Raw genomic sequence first — 18,023 nt, forward strand, 5'->3', positions numbered from 1 at the left:
AGCCCCTCAAACTTGTGCAGCACAAACCTGCAAGTCTGGGTCAGCTTATCAAAACATAGGTTCTGGTTGAAGACATCCCTCTGGTAGCTGTAATGGATTTGGGAGCCAATATTTCAGCAATGCACCCCTCAATCCTGGTGGAGTGTGGACTATCAGAAGACAGGGTGAGACTTTGGGACTTTAACCTTGTAGAGCTAGCTGTCTCAAAAGTTTTTTATTTTTAATAAATTTGCAAAAATTTAAAAAACCTTTTTCGCTTTGTCATTATGGGGTATTGTATGTAGATTGATGAGAAAAAAAAGGAATTTAATCAATTTTGGAATAAGGCTGTAACATAACAAAATGTGGGGAAAGTGAAGGGGTGTGTATACTTTCCGGATGCACTGTATGACTATAATTGAATCAGATCATGCCCCTGTGTTAGTAGATATCACATTTCCTCTTAACAATTTGGAACGTTCTCCTTGGAAATTAGACAAAACTTTATTGGCTGATAAAGCCTTTTGTGTATTGATATCTAAAAAAATTGATGACTTTATCGAATTAAATAAGAAAAATAATATTTCCCCATTGTTTCTTTGGGAAACATTGAAAGCTGTAATCAGGTGCGAGATTATGTCATATTCGGCTAGATTCAATAAGATGCAAAGGCTTAAACAGGATCAGCTCATTAAATCTATAGATACAGTGGATGCTCTGTACTCTACTGCCCCTTCCCCTGAGCTCTTTAAAAGGAAGCGCGACCTCCAAACCCAATATAACTTGTTATCAACTAGAAAGACAGAACGACTCTTACTAAAATCACGTGGATTTGTCTATGAGCATGTGAGAAGGCTGGTCATCTCTTAGCACACCAGCTTAAGTGCCAAGCGGTTGCTCGACAGATCCCACAAATTAGGAAACCAAATAGGGGGTTAACTATTAACCCAGAAGAAATTAATGAAACATTCACCTCATATTACTCAAACCTATATACGTCAGAAGCAACAAGTGACAGTATTGATATGGAACATTCTTTTGATAATCTCCAGGCTCCTTCTATCAATGCAATTCATAGGACTGAGACTGAACTCCCACTACAACAGACAGAAATCATTAACGCAATAATGACGATGCAAAGTGGTAAAATGCCTGGCCCAGATGGGTACCAAATAGAGTTCTTTAAAACATTTTCTAACAATTTGTCTATAATTTTACTCGATATGTTTAATGATTCTCTGTCTCGTGGGTCGCTGCCACAAACACTGACCGAAGCATCAATTACTCTCCTGCTTAAGCCAGGTAAAGATAACACAGAATGTGGTTCATATAGACCCATTTCTCTCCTAAACTGTGATGTGAAGATCCTAGCCCAAGCTCTTGCCCTACGCTTAGAAACCACAATGCATGAAGTGATATCTGTTGACCAAACCGGCTTCATTTCGGGACGACATTCATTCACAAATATCCGTCGGCTTTTGAATATTATTCACTCTCCTGCAACCAGTGAGGTACCAGAGGTGGTCATCTCACTGCAGAGAAAGCTTTTGACAGGGTCGAATGGGAATTTTTGTTCACTTGTTTAAAAAAAAATTGGGTTTGGTCCTAATTTTATTTCATGGATTAAGCTTTTGTATACTTTACCCAAAGCCTCAGTTGTTACAAATGGTAAACAATCACAATACTTCCAGCTGTCAAGGGCGACCCGTCAGGGTTGCCCACTCAGTCCACTATTTTTTGCTTTAGCTATAGAGCCCTTATCCATTACACTTAAATCGTTACCATCTATAAGTGGAATTCATAGAGGAGGAATAGAGCATAGGTTGTCTTTATACGCTGATGATTTATTATTATATGTTTCAGATCCAGTTCTAAGCACACCTCACATTATCCATGCTTTGGAGAGATTCGGTACATTCTCTGGGTACAAAGTAAACTTTGGCAAAAGAGAATGTTACCCTGTTAATGACTTGGCTCTTCAAATACAAGATAATGCCTTACCGTTCCAAATGTCTAGAAATAGCTTTAAATATTTGGGCATTAATATCATGAGAGACATGCAAAGTCTTTATCAGGAAAACTTTTCTCCTTTATTTGAGAAGTCAATGATTTGGGGGGGGGGGATTTTCCCACTTTTTCTCCCCAATTGTATCCGGCCAATTACCCCACTCTTCGGAGCCGTCCCGGTTGCTGTTCCACCCCCTCTGCCAATCCGGGTAGGGCTGCAGACTACCACATGCCTCCTCTAATACATTTGGAGTCGTCAGCCACTTCTTTTCACCTGACAGTGAGGAGTTTCACCAGGGGGACGAACAGGCACCCTGACTGACCAGAGGAGGCGCTACTGCAGCGACCAGGAGACATACCCACATCCGGACATATGCAGACACAGCCAATTGTGTCTGTAGGGATGCCCGACCAAGCCGGAGGTAACACTGGGATTCAAATCGGCAATCCCCGTGTTGGTAGGCAACGGAATAGACTGCAACACTAACCAGATATCCCTCTTATAGGTATTGTAGCGACTGGGGGAGACAGTCGCTGGACTGATGATGGCTGCGCGCTGGGGAAACACAAGGCGTTATGGGACTGTTACGATCATGTTCAGATCATTGTTTTGTTAATGATTTGATTATTGTGTTGTTTGGATGTTTGACTCAGACTGGGTAGACAGTCATTTAACAGACTGACTTACTGTAGGACCATGAGTGATTATGGTGTGTTGAATAATGACCTCGTTGCTGACCCATTGTCAGCAACCATTGGGGAGGGGCAGAATAAAGGAGCGCTCCTAGAGTCGTGTGGTGTATGGGACACAGGAACTGCCATTCAAACTGAATCCTTGCCTCTTGCCTCTCCTTGTGCGTCAGTTCTGGTTGGTTTTGGTGGTGTGTTAAAATTAAACAGCGCTCCCAGGGTCGTGCAGTGTATGGGACATGGGAGTTGTGATTGAAAGAGATCTCTATCTCTCATTCTCCACGTCGGCTCGCCACATTGGTGTCAGAAGTGGGATCCATGCATGCTCATCTTAAGGGGGAAGGCTGTACTGCCATTTCCAAGCATTTCACAGTGTCTAGAACAGCTGTACGTTGTGTCATTGCAAAGCACAAGGAGACAAATTCTGTCAGAAACAAACCTGGGCGTGGTCGAAAGTGCAAGATTCAAAAACTTTGGAGAGGAAAATAGTCAGAGATGTCAACAACAATCCCCGGATCTCTACCAAGATGAATGTTGCTGAACTGGCCTCTTCTGGACTTGATGTTTCAAGGAAGACTGTTGTGAGGGCTCTTCATCGTGGTGGGCTTCGAGGTCATCGTCCAAGAAAAACTCCATTGCTGACACAGCGGCACATCAAAGCCAGACTGAAGTTTGCCCTTGAACATTTGAAACATGGGCATAAGTTTTGGAAGTCTGTCCTTTGGTCTGATGAGACTAAACTTGAGCTGTTTGAGCACATGGATGTTGCTTGCTTAGGTGAAGGAAGGGAAAGGCCTTCAACCCTAAAAAGACAGTTGCCACAGTTAAACATGTTGGTGGGAGCATAATGCTGTGGGGCTGTTTTGCTGCTTCAGGCGCAGGGAACCTTGTTTAGGGTGCATGGAATCATGAAGAAAGAAGATGATGTTGACATTTTGAAGGATAATGTAAAGAAATCTGCTGCCAGTCTAGCTTTAGGTCACTGCTGTGTCTTCCAGCAAGACAATGACCGGAAGCATACATCCAAGTTGGTCCAAAACTTTTTGAAGGACACCAAAATCAAGGTCCTGGAGTGGCCGTCTCAGAGCCCAGATCTCAATCCTATTGAGAATCTGTGGTGGGAGCTCAAGATTAATGTCCATGCTCGAAAACCACGCAATTTGGATGAGCTGGAACAATTTGTCATGGAAGAATGGGCTAAGATCCCTCAAGAGACATTATGTGCCAACCTAGTTAGGAACTACCATAAGAGGCTGTTGTCAGCTGTGAGTCAGAAAGGTTACACTATTGACTATTAATTGTCAGAAGGCTAATAATTTTGGCCCTGTCATTTTTGATTTTTCTTTCAATTCAGCGCATCAGTAAAATATCTTAATCAAGCTTAGTGGCGATTTTGTCTTTGTTCTTTTGGAAGCAATTAAACTATAAACATTTTTGGTTATGGTCACTTCCATGGAAAAGTTAAGGGTTTTGTTTGATTTCATAAAGGGGGCTAATAATTTTGACCTTAACTGTAAGTACTAAACACCATTTCCCTGAACACAGATGATGAGAGGGAGAGGACGTGTTTGTTCACCTCTTAATGGTGCAGTTGAAGAACAGCTTTTTTCCTTTCTTGACCTCCCCAACATTTCAAGAATATATTTGTAACTGTCCTTGTGAGAGGGAGTTTTATTTTCAAAGCGGTTTTTAACTCCTAACACAGATGTAAGTTGGCATTGTTGTAATTTTTTTTCACAGTGCCTCTTCTTAGCCACTTAGCTTTTTGCATCTTCAATCTTTCTGCTACCTTAATGTCACACTAGTTGATTGCCATTTACAGTCTGATAAGACTGGCTTTAGATATATTATTTCTCAGCCATATTGGGAGTCATGAAGTATGGAAATATAGTGAAGATAATACATCAGTTATAGGTCCTCCTCATGTTAAAACCATGGTTAAAGTATTGGTTTAAACATTTCCAGTGTTATTGATTGTGTTGTGTTTTTGATACCTTCACAAGTATGTTGGTATTGGAATTTACAGGTCTTTAAATTTAAAGCACACATGCGGGATGTGCAACTATGCATTTCTCACCTTCCACTGACACAACTAGGTTTTAAACAAGTGTTAAACATTAGCTTTTCACGTTGTCAGATTTACATATGGAAGAACATATTAAAATATGCATATAAGCCATATGAATATCTAACAAGGCATAATATTTATTTTTCCAAAATGATTGTAGCCAATCAAATGTCTAGCAAATATGACGGTGGTGTTTTGTTTCTGATCCAAAATGTGTCTATGTTTTAGGACGGTGGAAGCCGCACATAACAGTGTGGTGGATTCGTGTTGCTCCAGTGACTCAGCGTGTAGTTCAAATTCATATTGTCTTACCAGCGTGGAAGAAAAACCTAAACCCTTCAAGAGCAGCATACCTCAGGCCAAACACACATCACACAAAGAGCAGAGTGTTGAACCCAAGTCTAAGCTGGGGATGTATTGTCGAGTTGTCTTATCTCCTATCTGCTGCTCCAGCATCACCTATAGCTCTGCTCAGCCTAAACAGATTTCCCCTGCCCCTCCACTCAAAACCAGAAAAACAAAGCCAGAGACGATCTCCAAGAGCCTCAAGAAGTCTGGCAAATGCTTGTCCCACCCACCCACCCAGCTCTCAACCAAGCAGGGTTCTTGCAGGGACACTGATAAAAATCCCAAGTCCTTGGTTGTAACGATTGATGAAAGTCCTCTGCAACCAAAAGTCACCTGTAGAGGACAACGACCAGCTGCAGATAAAAACAATGATGCTTCTGCAACACCCTCAACAAAAAACAGCCAAAAGAGACCTGTGAGTTTGATTACTTACTCGTGTGAGAATATCTTGGGGTTACATTGCATGCTTTGTTTCTAGTTTTCCCAGTCAAGTTTTCATTTGAACTTATGATTCATTATTTTTCAGGCTGAAATAGATTCTACAAATCTACAATTGAAGAAAAGAAGGCTGGAGAAAGGCTCCAAGTCTATCCTGTCAGGTCATGCTCCCATCAAATTTGAGTGAGTCCTTAATTTCAAACCTATCAGTTGCTTTATGTCATCATTTTTTCCTTTCTCCTGACTCAAACATCACGGGGTCCAGCTGGTTCAGCTCCCTTGACGTACGCAGTGGCTACTGGCAGGTGGAGCTGGCCCCTGATGTGAAACTGAAGGCTGCCTTCACCATCGAGCAGGGTCTGTAGCAGTTCTTCGTCATGCCATTCAGGCTCTGTAATGCATTGGCTACATTCAAACGGCTGATGGAGAGGGTGTTTATGGATGTGTCCCGGAGCCGTTGCATCATGTACGTCGACAACCTCCTAATACACGCCAGCACCTTTTACTGAGCCCTGTCGAACTTGCATGAGGTTCTCCCTGCCCTCTGTTGGGCCAGGCTGCGGCTGAACCCTTTCTAGTGTCACCTGCTGAAGAGAGAGACTAAGTCCCTCAGCCATGTAGTCAGTGAGCATGGTGTGACCCAGCTAACCCCTGCTATCATTGGTGAGCTGAGAAGTTTTCTGGGCCTGGCGTCATACTACCGCTGTTTCGTCGGGGACTTCACCACTACCACCAGCCCACTCCACCGCTTGACTGAAAAGGGCCAGCCATTTGACTGGAATGACACCTGTGCTGCAGCCTTCACCCGACTCAAGGCATCTCTCACCGAAGCCCCAGTCCTGGCCTACCCCAATGCCCAACAGTCGTTCATCGTGGAGACTGACTAGACTACTGTAATGCCCTCCTGTTCAGTCTCCCCCATCAGTTACACAACAGACGAAAGCACATCCAGAACTCTGCCGTCCATCTCTGCTCACATCCTCTCCCTCTACCATAGCACCCTGATATTGCAAGACCAAAATTATTTGTCTGGACTGGTTAAGGAGAGGGCGGCACGGTGGTGCAGTGGTTAGCACGGTCTTCTCGCAGTAAGAAGGTCCTGGGTTCGAGCCCCGGGGTAGTCCAACCTTTGGGGTTGTCCCGGGTCGTCCTGTGTGGAGTTTGCATGTTCTCCCCGTGTCTGTGTGGGTTTTCTCCGGGGGCTCCGGTTTCCTCCCAGTCCAAAGACATGTAGGTCAGGTGAATCGTCCATACTAAATTGTCCCTAGGTATGAATGTGTGTGTGGGTGTGTGTGTGTGTGTGTATGTCGGCCCTGTGTGACAGTCTGGCGGCCTGTCCAGGGTGTCTTTCTGCCTGCCGCCCGATGACTGCTGGGATAGGCTACAGCATCCCTGCGACCCTGAGAGTAGGATAAGCGGTTCGGGAAAATGCATGGATGGTTAAGAATTAATCCTCACCTTATGACTTACTCACCAGTGAGCACCACATTTAATGTTGTGCTTTTTTCTCAAGCACACTTGGTGCTAATATTTGTAGATGGCCTACTGTAAAATACTAAACATTTCCCTGAACACATGATGAGAGGGAGAGGACGTGTTTGTTCACCTCTTAATGGTGCAGTTGAAGAACAGCTTTTTTACTTTCTTGACCTCCCCAACATTTCAAGAATATATTTGTAACTGTCCTTGTGAGAGGGAGTTTTACTTTCAAAGCAGTTTTTAACTCCTAACACAGATGTAAGTTGACATTGCTGTAATTTTTTTTTTCACAGTGCCTCTTCTTAGCCCCTTAGCTTTTTGCATCTTCCATCTTTCTGCTACCTTAATGTCACACTAGTTGATTGGCATTTACAGTCTGATAACACTGGCTTTAGATATAATATCTCTCAGCCATATTGGGAGTCATGAAGTATGAAATATAGTGACAATAATACTTCAGTTAGAGGTCCTCCTCATGTCAAAACCATGGTAAAACTATTGGTTTAAACATTTCCATTGTTATTGATGGTGTGTTTTTGACAGCTTAACAGGTTTGTTGGTATTGGAATTTACAGGTCTTTAAATTTAAAGCACACATGCAGGATGTGCAACTATGCATTTCAAGCCTTCCATGGACACAACTGGGTTTTAAACAAGTGTTAAACTAGCTTTTCAAGTTGTCAGATTTACATATGGAAGAATATATGGACAGTGATATCTACAGACATTCAAATATGCTTATAAGCCATATGAATATCTAACAACCAGGCATAATATTTATTTTTCCAAAATGATTGTAGCCAGTCAAATGTCTAGCAAATATGATGGTGGTATTTTGTTTCTGATCCAAAATGTGTCTATGTTTTAGGACGGTGGAAGCAGCACTTACCAGTGTTGTGGATTCGTGTTGCTCCAGTGACTCAGCGTGTATTTCAAATTCAGATTGTCTTACCAGCGTGGAAGAAAAACCTAAATCCTTCAAGAGCAGCATACCTCAAGCCAAGGTATTCAAAGGGTTGTATCCATATTAACTGTACCATATGTATACGACATGCATGCATGATGGTTCAAAAACTATTGCACATTTGCATGCTTTGTTGGTAAATATGATCCTTTTTGTTTCACTTTTCTTAACTTTCTATACATCTTAACCCTTATTTTCCTTAATCGTTATAGCCTGATGTTCCTTCAGTGAAACATAATGCTTCGCAGTCGAACTGGATCCCATCCAGCCAACAAAATGCCAATGGGACAAGTAAAGACCCTGCCACAAAGATAGGGGAGGACAAACCCACTAACGAGCCCCTCCTTGCGGAGTTTGTGGCCAAACAAGAAATAGAACCCTCTTTCACAGAAAAACCCAAGGAAAAGATGAAATCAGGAGACAATAAAAGTGGTACTGGCAGCAGTGACATTAAAATAGACACCAAGAAGGGTGCTAGTGTTGAACCCAAGTCTAAGCTGGGGATGTATTGTCGAGTTGTTTTAACTCCTATCTGCTGCTCCAGCATCATCTATAGCTCTGCTCAGCCTAAACAGATTTCCCCTGCCCTTCCACTCAAAACTAGAAAAGCTAAGCCAGAGACGTCCCACCCATCCGGCCAGCTCTCAACCAAGCAGGGTTCTTCCAGGGACACTGATAGATATCCCAAGTCCCTGGTTGTAAAGACTGATAAAAGTCCTCTGCAACCAAAAGTCACCTGTAGAGGGAAACGACCAGCTGCAGATAAAAACAATGATGCTTCTGCAACACCCTCATCAACAAAAAACAGCCAAAAGAGACCTGTGAGTTTGATTACTTACTCGTGTGAGAATATCTTGGGGTTACATTGCGTGCTTTATTTCTAGTTTTCCCAGTCAAGTTTTCATTTGAACTTATGAATCATTATTTTTCAGGCTGAAATAGATTCTACAAATCTACAATTGAAGAAAAGAAGGCTGGAGAAAGGCTCCAAGTCTATCCCGTCAGGTCAGGCTCTCATCAAATTTGAGTGAGTCCCTAATTTCAAAGCATTTACCTATCAGGTGCCTCATGTCATAATTTTTCCTTTCGCCTGACTCAGACATTTAAGTTTTTAAATTATATTATTTGTATTGTATACCTTCAACCTTGTAAATGTAACAAACAAAACTTTGTGTTTTTCATACATCTTAGATAAGCTGTAGTTATTTGTTGACACCATAGGTAAACTCACTGTATTCATCATGGTTATCTTCTGTTGGGTAGAACTGCTTTCTCTAACTCTACTATTTCACTGCTGTCTTCTGTAATACAATTTGTTTATTTTCATACAAATTACATCTGGTCTGCTTATACCCAGCAGCTCCACCACCAAAGCAGCGGAGGACAAAAAGGAAAAGAAGGAAAAGAAGAGTCCTACAAACTTACAGCAGCCCCGAACACCGCAGGACTCTGCAATGAGATCAGAGGAACACAGAAGTCTCTCCTCTCCAGCAAGACCCAGAAATCCAGCACCAGTGCAGGAAAAACCACATGAATGACTACACTGGAAAATATACAAATTACTCAAAAGGTGAAAAGGTACGTTTGTAGACATTTGCAGTGACACCCAAAGTAAGAATGTTATCTCAGGATTTCCCACTGAAACAATGTAGCAAAATTACCTTACATCAGCATTTCTACCTTTAATTACGCTGGATAAATATCAATCACAGTAGAGGAATTGCTAATTTCTGAGAAAAAGCTATAGGGTTGCAAACAAAATGTTGGGAAAATATGACAGGTACTTCCTTTGGCCAGCCAGACACATTGGAACCACTGAAAGAGAAGAAAAGTGGTTTGCATTGATCTGGGGACGTTTGTATCAGGGAACTTTGGTCTTAAGTGCACGACAAGTCTAACAATTAGAAATGTCTGTTTATTTTAGAAGATTATATCTCGTTCATAATTGTTTAAGTCCTTAGAATATGTTTAACTCTGATTACACTGGTCTACAAAAATATAGTTGTTTTTTTTTCTTGCATGGACTTTGGAAACTGTTTTTGGCTAATTTTGGGCTGCTGAATCCAAATCTGAGCTCAGATTTGCTCTATCACATCACGTTTGTGTGCTATCTGTATGCTCCTTATTCAGGATTTTACAAAAGTTGACCATCTAGTCTGGCAATCTTGGTGGGGATAAAAATGACCCCTATTAATTTCCTAAGTAATTTCATGCTAGGCTGAGTGTTTATTTATTCATTGTAATCATTTTTGCATCTATCGATCTTCTAATGCAACAGTGTTTTTTTAACTTCAAGTGTAAAATTGCTGTTTTCTCAAAAATAATGATTTTTCATAGTTCAAAAACCTGATGTGAGACAAAAACTAATGCCAGATTTGGATTCAGCATCCAAAAGTTAGCTAGAATCTGTTGAAAAACCCCTTGCAAGAAAAATTGTGTTGACCAGTGTTATTTATGACAGCTTGAAACTTGCCAGGAGCTGGCTGTTTTCCCAAGTAGAAAGGTGGAGCATGTACATTAAGGATTTTTTTTTTTTTTTACTCAAGATGATGCATAACTTTTTAAATGGCACCACAATGTTAGAAAAATACATTGCTATTTTAGTAAGATTTCTTAATACATGGGCTCTCACTAATAGATGACAGCTGTTATGACTGCATTTTATGACAAATAGTGTTGAATATTGTCAATTCCAGTTCTGCAAAGAAAAGGGAATTATGGGTCATCTTATCAAAAGAAAACAATATATGGATAATCACATCTCCTAAGTAACTTATATTGGTCTAATTTCTCTATCTGTACCCATTTTCAAAAATGACAGTTTTTTTAAAAGAAATTACCACACCTCTAAAGCCAAAAAGCCAACTAATGGACACAAAATCATATACGGTGCCTTGAAGTGTCAGAGAAGGCTGAGATCTTGGTACCCAGAGGCAGTGGTAAGAAACACAGAAAGGGGACATTTGTGGATGTTTCATGTATATGTCAGCACGAATTTATGGTACACACAATACTATATGGGTGGCAAGGTGGCACAGTGGTTAGTGCAGTAGCCTCACAGCAAGAAGGTCCTGGGTTTGAGCCCCGGGATAGTCCAACCTTTGGGGTCATCCCGGGTTGTCCTCTGTGTGGAGTTTGCATGTTCTCCCCGTGTCTGTGTGGGTTTCGTCCGGGTGCTCCGGTTTCCTCCCAGTCCAAAGACATGTAGGTCAGGTGAATCGGCCATACTATATTGTCCCTAGGTGCGTGTGTGTGTGTCAGCCCTGTGATGGACTGGTGGCCTGTCCAGGGTGTCTCCCCACCTGCCACCCAATGACTGCTGGGTTAGGGTTCAGCAGCCCCATGACCCTGAGCAGGATAAGCGGTTTGGATAATGGTTGGACAATACTATATGGGTTCTGGCCAACGGTTATAGAGATAAAATCTCCCTGTCTCTTTCTATCTATCCATCCATCCATTCATTCGTTCATCAATCTATCCTTTTCTAATAATAATTCTTTGTGTGCCCTTAGGTATGCTGTCAGAGCTGGATGCTGTCATTGGCCCATTGAGCTTAACTTCACATATAAGCTCTGGTACGCTACACAAGGCAGGGTCTCCACTGGCTTAGGCCAAATAACCAAAAGGTACAGCAACCCACCACTCTCCTGCCGCAATAATGCCTGTTGGAGTATTCTTGACAACTTGGCTCTACCCTAAACCAACTCATCTTTGGAAAAACAAACCACGGTAACACCCTGGATACTTCCGGCTTTTTTTTTTTTTTTTTTGTCTGACGTTGGACTACCATAGCTCGCTCTCTTTTGATTTAATTTGTGGACATTATTTAATTTATGTTGTTACCACCTCTTGTGAAATTAGAAGTCCAAAACAATTACGCCACAGCAAATAATGTACTGTTTTGTCCACTCTTATCTTTGTCCCCAATTCTCCTGCTCTTTTCCACTCCTATATTTGAAATGCACTATGTAAATGTGCATATTTGGCCCACCCAACACCATTGCATAGTCTGACAAGAATTATTGTCCTTCAAATGGGTGTTATCATGACAGAAAAAAATCAGGGGCCTGCTCATGAGGGACTTCAAGTCAGATGAAAGCATACAAGATGAAACTGCAGTACAGTTGTGCCATTTGAACGTGCAATGTATTTGGTTGTATATTTCACATTTCTCTCTGCCTCCCAACGTTCTAATTTTGCCAAATTGGTTCTCCCACTTTTCTTCTGAGGCGGCACAAACAGTGACAATAGAGAGCTTATTTATTAACTGTACTTTTTTTTTTTATTATAACCATGCCAATAGTTGTCAGTGTCAAGTGTCATTAAAGTATTTAATTGTATATTACCTTTAGAGTATGTCTACTTAAGAGCTGAGAGGAGAATGAATTGCCAGCGTAAAGTATAATTTGTACTTTGAGTATTGGCATTTTCTTACAATATTCTATTGGGCAAACAGAAAACATGTTGGTTTCTTAAGAAGGGCAAGACTTTGCAAGTCTTGATTCTTCTGAAGACTGATTCCAACAAACTCCAAAGAGTTTTGTGGCTCCAGAATTTGTTTTGTGCATTGTAAACTTATATTAGAAGAGGTTATTTGTTTAAAGCAGAACTACAAACTCATTAGTAACTAAAAAGTGGTGAAATTATGTCTCATTAAAAAAAAAAGTGGTTTCAACCACACTTTCATCTCTCGTATTAAGTACCATTGTTTATTTCAAACATTTACTTTATCATTGATTTGGGGCTCACTGCAAATGGCTGGTAGTTATGTTTCTTGAAGTACAAGGTCTACATCGGGAATCGGCTAACCAGGGGTGAGTGATTTTTTTTGGAGGGGGGGGGGTGTCATGAATTGAGTACACGGGGAACCATGACTTTGAGCTATTTTTGAAGTTTGATTTAAGCAGGTTTCAAAGACAATTTATCAAATCTTTGAGTCTTCGTTTCTCTGTCCCAGTTCAACTTTTGTTTGTCCTTCACTTTAAAATGACTCTGGAATAAGTCATGCTGCTTGTCAGTAAATATAATTTACATGTACAAAATGCTCAGTGAGGTTTTGTAATTATTATTTGTGAAGATATGTAAATACTTTGAGTTTACATACAGAGATGAATAAACACCCGACTGCAAATTAATTTCAATGTTTTTGTCTTTTTTTAAGGAACTGTATTCCCAAGGAACATGTGAGGTTTAAGTGATTATATAATACTCAGTAGCAAATGTGTTAACATAACAAATAACACAATTTGGATGATGGATAAGGAATTTTAATTAAAATTCCATTTAGTTCCAATCCATTAGTTGTAGTAGACGCTAACAAGGATACCTTAATGTATGACTGGTGTTCTATTCTAATGGATTCAAAAGTAAGTAAAATGCAGCATACAACAATTGAGTTTAGCTTTTTATTAATGTATTACAATATATACAAGAAAATATGGTCTTGAAAACGCCATATTTTAGGGATTTGAATTAGAAACCATAAGAATCATCTTACTACTGTGTGTAGAACAGTCATTGCTTGTTTTTCATCCAGTATACCCGCAATTGTGGAAAACATGTTCAACCTTGAAACAAAACTAATATACACAGGTGATTACTGTTTTATGTTTCTGATTCTCCTCCAAAGTTCGGGTTGCTGAAGGCAGGCTGCAACAGAAGAATGACAACATGTAACTAGATGTCAACTCTATTTGTTGTTTTTCCGCATTTAACACTAGAACGACCCGGATTTCACTCCTACCTAAACCGACCAAGGGCCGTCAAAATGACGGCCGGTTTTTAAACTCTATATTCTGTCAAGACAAATACCCTATTGAGGTATTAACGCACTGCATCTGTTGGTATGTCTGTTCGGAAACGACTGACACCAAAATTAACATTTAAACAACTATAATATTTATAAACAATTTAAATTTCAGAGCGATATGGTCAAACTTGAACAGAAAAATTGAAAAAGTGAAAATATTACCTGGAAAAACAAAACGGAAACCACATATTGCTAATCTAACAAGCGTAACAAGGACTATAAAATGTGAAATGTAAAAAAAGAACTGAAAATAAATACTGAAAACAGTCCCAAACAACGACCGGAACTTAAAAACTGCTAGAATGACCATGGGCCATCATCAAGATCACGGTTAAGATAAATATCCAGTTGAGATATTAATGCATTACACATGTTAGTATGTCTGTTAAGAAACGACTGACACCAAAATTAACATTTTAACAACTTTAATACTATTTTTCAAACAACTTAAAATCATCGCTGTCCAACGCCTGTAAATACTGCAACACTACGGTGGTAGTCATGGTGCGTCGAAACGGCGTCTGTAACCAGACATGTTGGTAATAATCAAAAATCAAGGTTAGATTATTACTCTGCACTGGAGAACGCTAGTGTGTTTCTAGGACAGAGCGATGAACTTCGCGAAGGAAATGATGCAACCAACACACGTTGTAAATAGTGACATGATGCCAGGGGCGCAACGAGGGAGGGTGCAATGCACACAGGCGCCGCATCAGTGGGGGCACCAAAAGTACAGTGTACAGTAAACAATTTCCGGTTATAGGCCTATTTGTTTTTTAAAAGTTTAATATTTATAAATATTATTACTTAGATGGTAATTTTGGATCAGATAGTTACAAGTTATATTTTTTAATTTTGTTTTGTTTTGCGTACAGTCTTTTGGCGTCCCTGCAGATGCGGCACCTGTGTGCATTACACCCTCTGCACACACACCCCCCCGTTGTGCCCCTGCATGACGCGCATAATCACGAGTAAATTACGAGCGGTCTTTTTGATGGCTCGTGGTCATTTTAGGTAGATCTTACCATAACTTTTTTTTTTTTGCAGTTGATCTAAAACTAATTTTAATGTAAATATATGCCTTCGTCATTCTAGTCTTCATTTGAAGAACAGATACTTGAGTGAATATACAATTTGATATGTAACTTACCACATCAATCTTGCTGGCTGTTCTGGTGGGCAAGTTTAAGCCACTGATCTTAAATCCACGGATGCTAAAGAGATAGTATAGAAGTCCAAGTATCATGGAGAAAATAACAATGGCTCCAATGATCGCCCCAGCTATCACCCCTCCATCTGTACAGAGAGAGCCACAAGATTCATTAGGAGTGATAAAATCTGTATTTTCAAAATCATGCAACCATTTTTATTGTAAATCAGTGATAGAAAATGTTCGATATACATCTAAACATGTATGCTGTAATGTCTATACTGTATAGGATGTACTTCCAGTAATCAAGTAACTAAACATGTATTATGCGTGTAAGTATCAGTTCAGGTAACATTAAGTCATTAAATGAAAATTATGGAATGCTAACACTAGTCCAAAAGTAATGTTGCACTTTATGTGGATGAATTATCTCCAAACTTACTGGAAGAAGGAGGATCAGTTGGGATGATAGGTCTGCCATTTTCATCTGTACTATAATCTGTAAAGATGAATTCAAATGACTTAATTTTACGTGTCCAATTATGAATCTTGTATTTTTTCTTTTTTGGTGGATTTTCTCCCCAGTTATACTTGGCCAATTACCCCACTCTTCCGAGCCGTCCCAGTCGTTGCTCGTCCCCCTCTGTCAAGCCAGGGAGGGTTACAGACTACCACATGCATCCTCCGATACATGTGGAGTCGCCAGCCGCTTCTTTTCACCTGACAGTGAGGAATTTCAACAGGGGGACATAGCATGTGAGAGGGTCACGCTATTCCCCCCAGTTCCCCCTCCCCCCTGAATAGGTGTCCCAACCGACCAGAGGAGGCTCTAGTGCAGCGACCAGGGCACATACCCACATCCGGCTTCCCACTTGCACCCACTATGCTACCCGGACGCACTGAATCTTGTATTTTTGACTCCTCTGGGATACCTAGAAGAGTTTGATTAAAAAGGGAAATCTCATAAAACAAAAGGAAACTGTGGAATCAACCCACAGTTCTCTATCAAAACAAGTAAAGTTTTACATTGACGTTGGCGGCATGCAAAGCTTCTCTTCTGCATGCAGTTGTTGTCATTCCAGAGTCCATCAAGGTACATCTCCACACAGTTCTCCTCAACCATTTCACCGGGGTGAAAGGCTTCATTGGGCTCTCCAGGAGCCCAGTTCAGGAAGCCTAAAGATGTTTTGTCTGTCCAGGCCCAGCCAACTAGAAATAAATATTGGGAAAAACACAGAGTAAGTGAATTAGAGAGGGTAATATACACCTAAAATACACTAGTTCTACTGGCTTTAATTTCCCATAAGATGATTGTGTAACGACCACGGATGAGTAGACTTGGTAGCCCTTGGCTAACAGATCATATCCTTATTTTGGGGGAGTTGGTATGCTGGTAGTGCAGGAATGCGCTTCCCGAAAGAGAGCGTGTTACGACATCACAAGTGGCTCTTGTTAGAATTAGGTTAGTGGATCCCGGAGGAGCCCCCAAATTTGTTACCTCCTGAACCTGCCGGTCAGGGGGCAACAAGTTCTCAATCCTGCCTGTGGGTCGGACCTATAGCCAACCGGCTAGCTAGTCTACTCATTCACGCTCGTTATACTAGTAATGGATCATCTAGGCAGAAATGTCATACATGCTGAATTCCATCATTTACTGATTTGAAAATCTTCCTCAGCCTCTATTTTTAATGTTTCCATCAATCACACTAGCTCTTTTCTTTTTATATACATGCTTTATTGGCATTTTAGGAATCATCACAAAACAATAAAGTGACATGGACTTTTCCAATAATGAAGCCATTCAGCCCCTCCCCCTCTCTCTACCATCCCACCCTACTGCACCCCACTTAGTCTTTTGAGGTCCTTATCCTAGGTCGAGGAATTATGCTGACAATAATGACAATAATAGCAAAAACACATAACTATTAACAATAATAATAATAACCAAATGAGGTACATTGGTGTAAAACAGAAAGAAAAAATAGGAAAGGAAAGTGTAGTGTGTATATGTATGGGTCATTGCAGTGCATAACAAGCTGTTGGGAGAGTTTCAGTGTACTGCCAAACTGTAGGATTCAGCTGCTACATTGTATTAATCATCTCACCCAGGCAGTCATTCTGGGGAAAGGGAGGTCAGACTCTGAACATACAGTGCCTTGCAAAAGTATTCTACCCTCTTGACAGTCATCACTAATTTCCGGATTATAAAATATACTCACACATCTGTTCCTGAACAATATTATTTTTTTTGAACCCATGCGCTCTTACGGCATGTTCCCAAAGCTAAATTAAGTTATGTTCCAATTACTTTTTATTAATAAATTAAAAACTAAAATATAGTGCTTGCATAAGTATTCAATCCCTTGTGCTCTGAAAGCTCCAAGTTTACACAAATGACAAATTATTCCTAAAACAAACTCAGGTAAACATTCGTTCATTCATTATCCAAACCGCTTATCCTTACTTAGGTTCCCGGGAAATTGGATTGGACATATTAGTTAGTGTGCACCTGTAAGGTTGTAAAGTTAACAATGACGTTTATGGGTATAAAAATCACTCTGTGTAAAGTTCATTAGCTGGGCATGAACTCCATCAAAAAATGAAGACAAAGGAGCATAATACTGAAGTAAGAGACAAAGTGATTAAAATGCAGAAGGCGAAAAAGGGATACAAAACAATATCCAAGTGTTTGGATGTCCCACGGGACACTGTTGGATCCATTGTCAGAAAGTGGAAGCTGAATCACATCACCCAGACACTTTGTCGGACAGGCCGTCCCTCAAAGCTTAGTGTCCGAGCAAGATGTGAGCTGGTGAGGAAAGCCACAGATGATCCTGCAATCACTTTGAAGGAGTTCCAGAGGTCAGTGGCAGAAACTTAAGTAAATGTGCATGAGTCAACCATATCATGGGCTCTCCATAAATTTGGCCCGTATGGGAGGGTGGCAAGAAAGAAGCTGTTGCTCAAAACTATGCATATAAAAGCACACTTGGAGTTTGCTACCAAGCATGAGAGAGACCCAGTTAGGATGTGGGTAAAGGTTTTGTGGTCAGATGAGACAAAAGTTGAGCTTTTTGGCCAAAACTCAAAG

The 18,023-nt window shown here is 40.7% G+C and overlaps 1 protein-coding gene and 1 long non-coding RNA gene across 2 annotated transcripts in view; one reads left to right on the plus strand and one right to left on the minus strand.

Annotated features, from left to right (window-relative positions):
* The first annotated feature begins 8,479 nt into the window (after nucleotides 1-8,479).
* LOC130122109 (uncharacterized) lies at nucleotides 8,480-13,102 on the plus strand. The gene is made up of 4 exons (XR_008811111.1): nucleotides 8,480-8,794; nucleotides 8,906-9,000; nucleotides 9,334-9,551; nucleotides 11,486-13,102. It is a non-coding gene; the product is annotated as an uncharacterized LOC130122109 (long non-coding RNA).
* A 475-nt stretch (nucleotides 13,103-13,577) lies between these two features.
* Nucleotides 13,578-18,023, minus strand: part of LOC130122026 (macrophage mannose receptor 1) — a 50,768-nt gene continuing 46,322 nt past the window's right edge. Inside the window, exons 47-50 of the mRNA XM_056291043.1 lie at nucleotides 15,959-16,141; nucleotides 15,375-15,431; nucleotides 14,933-15,078; nucleotides 13,578-13,622 (exon numbers count right to left, since the gene is read on the minus strand). Coding sequence (XP_056147018.1) covers nucleotides 13,578-13,622; nucleotides 14,933-15,078; nucleotides 15,375-15,431; nucleotides 15,959-16,141 — 431 coding nt within the window. The remainder of the gene's footprint in view (nucleotides 13,623-14,932; nucleotides 15,079-15,374; nucleotides 15,432-15,958; nucleotides 16,142-18,023) is intronic.

Source organism: Lampris incognitus, chromosome 12, assembly GCF_029633865.1.
Source record: "Lampris incognitus isolate fLamInc1 chromosome 12, fLamInc1.hap2, whole genome shotgun sequence".
Lineage (NCBI taxonomy): Eukaryota > Metazoa > Chordata > Actinopteri > Lampriformes > Lampridae > Lampris > Lampris incognitus.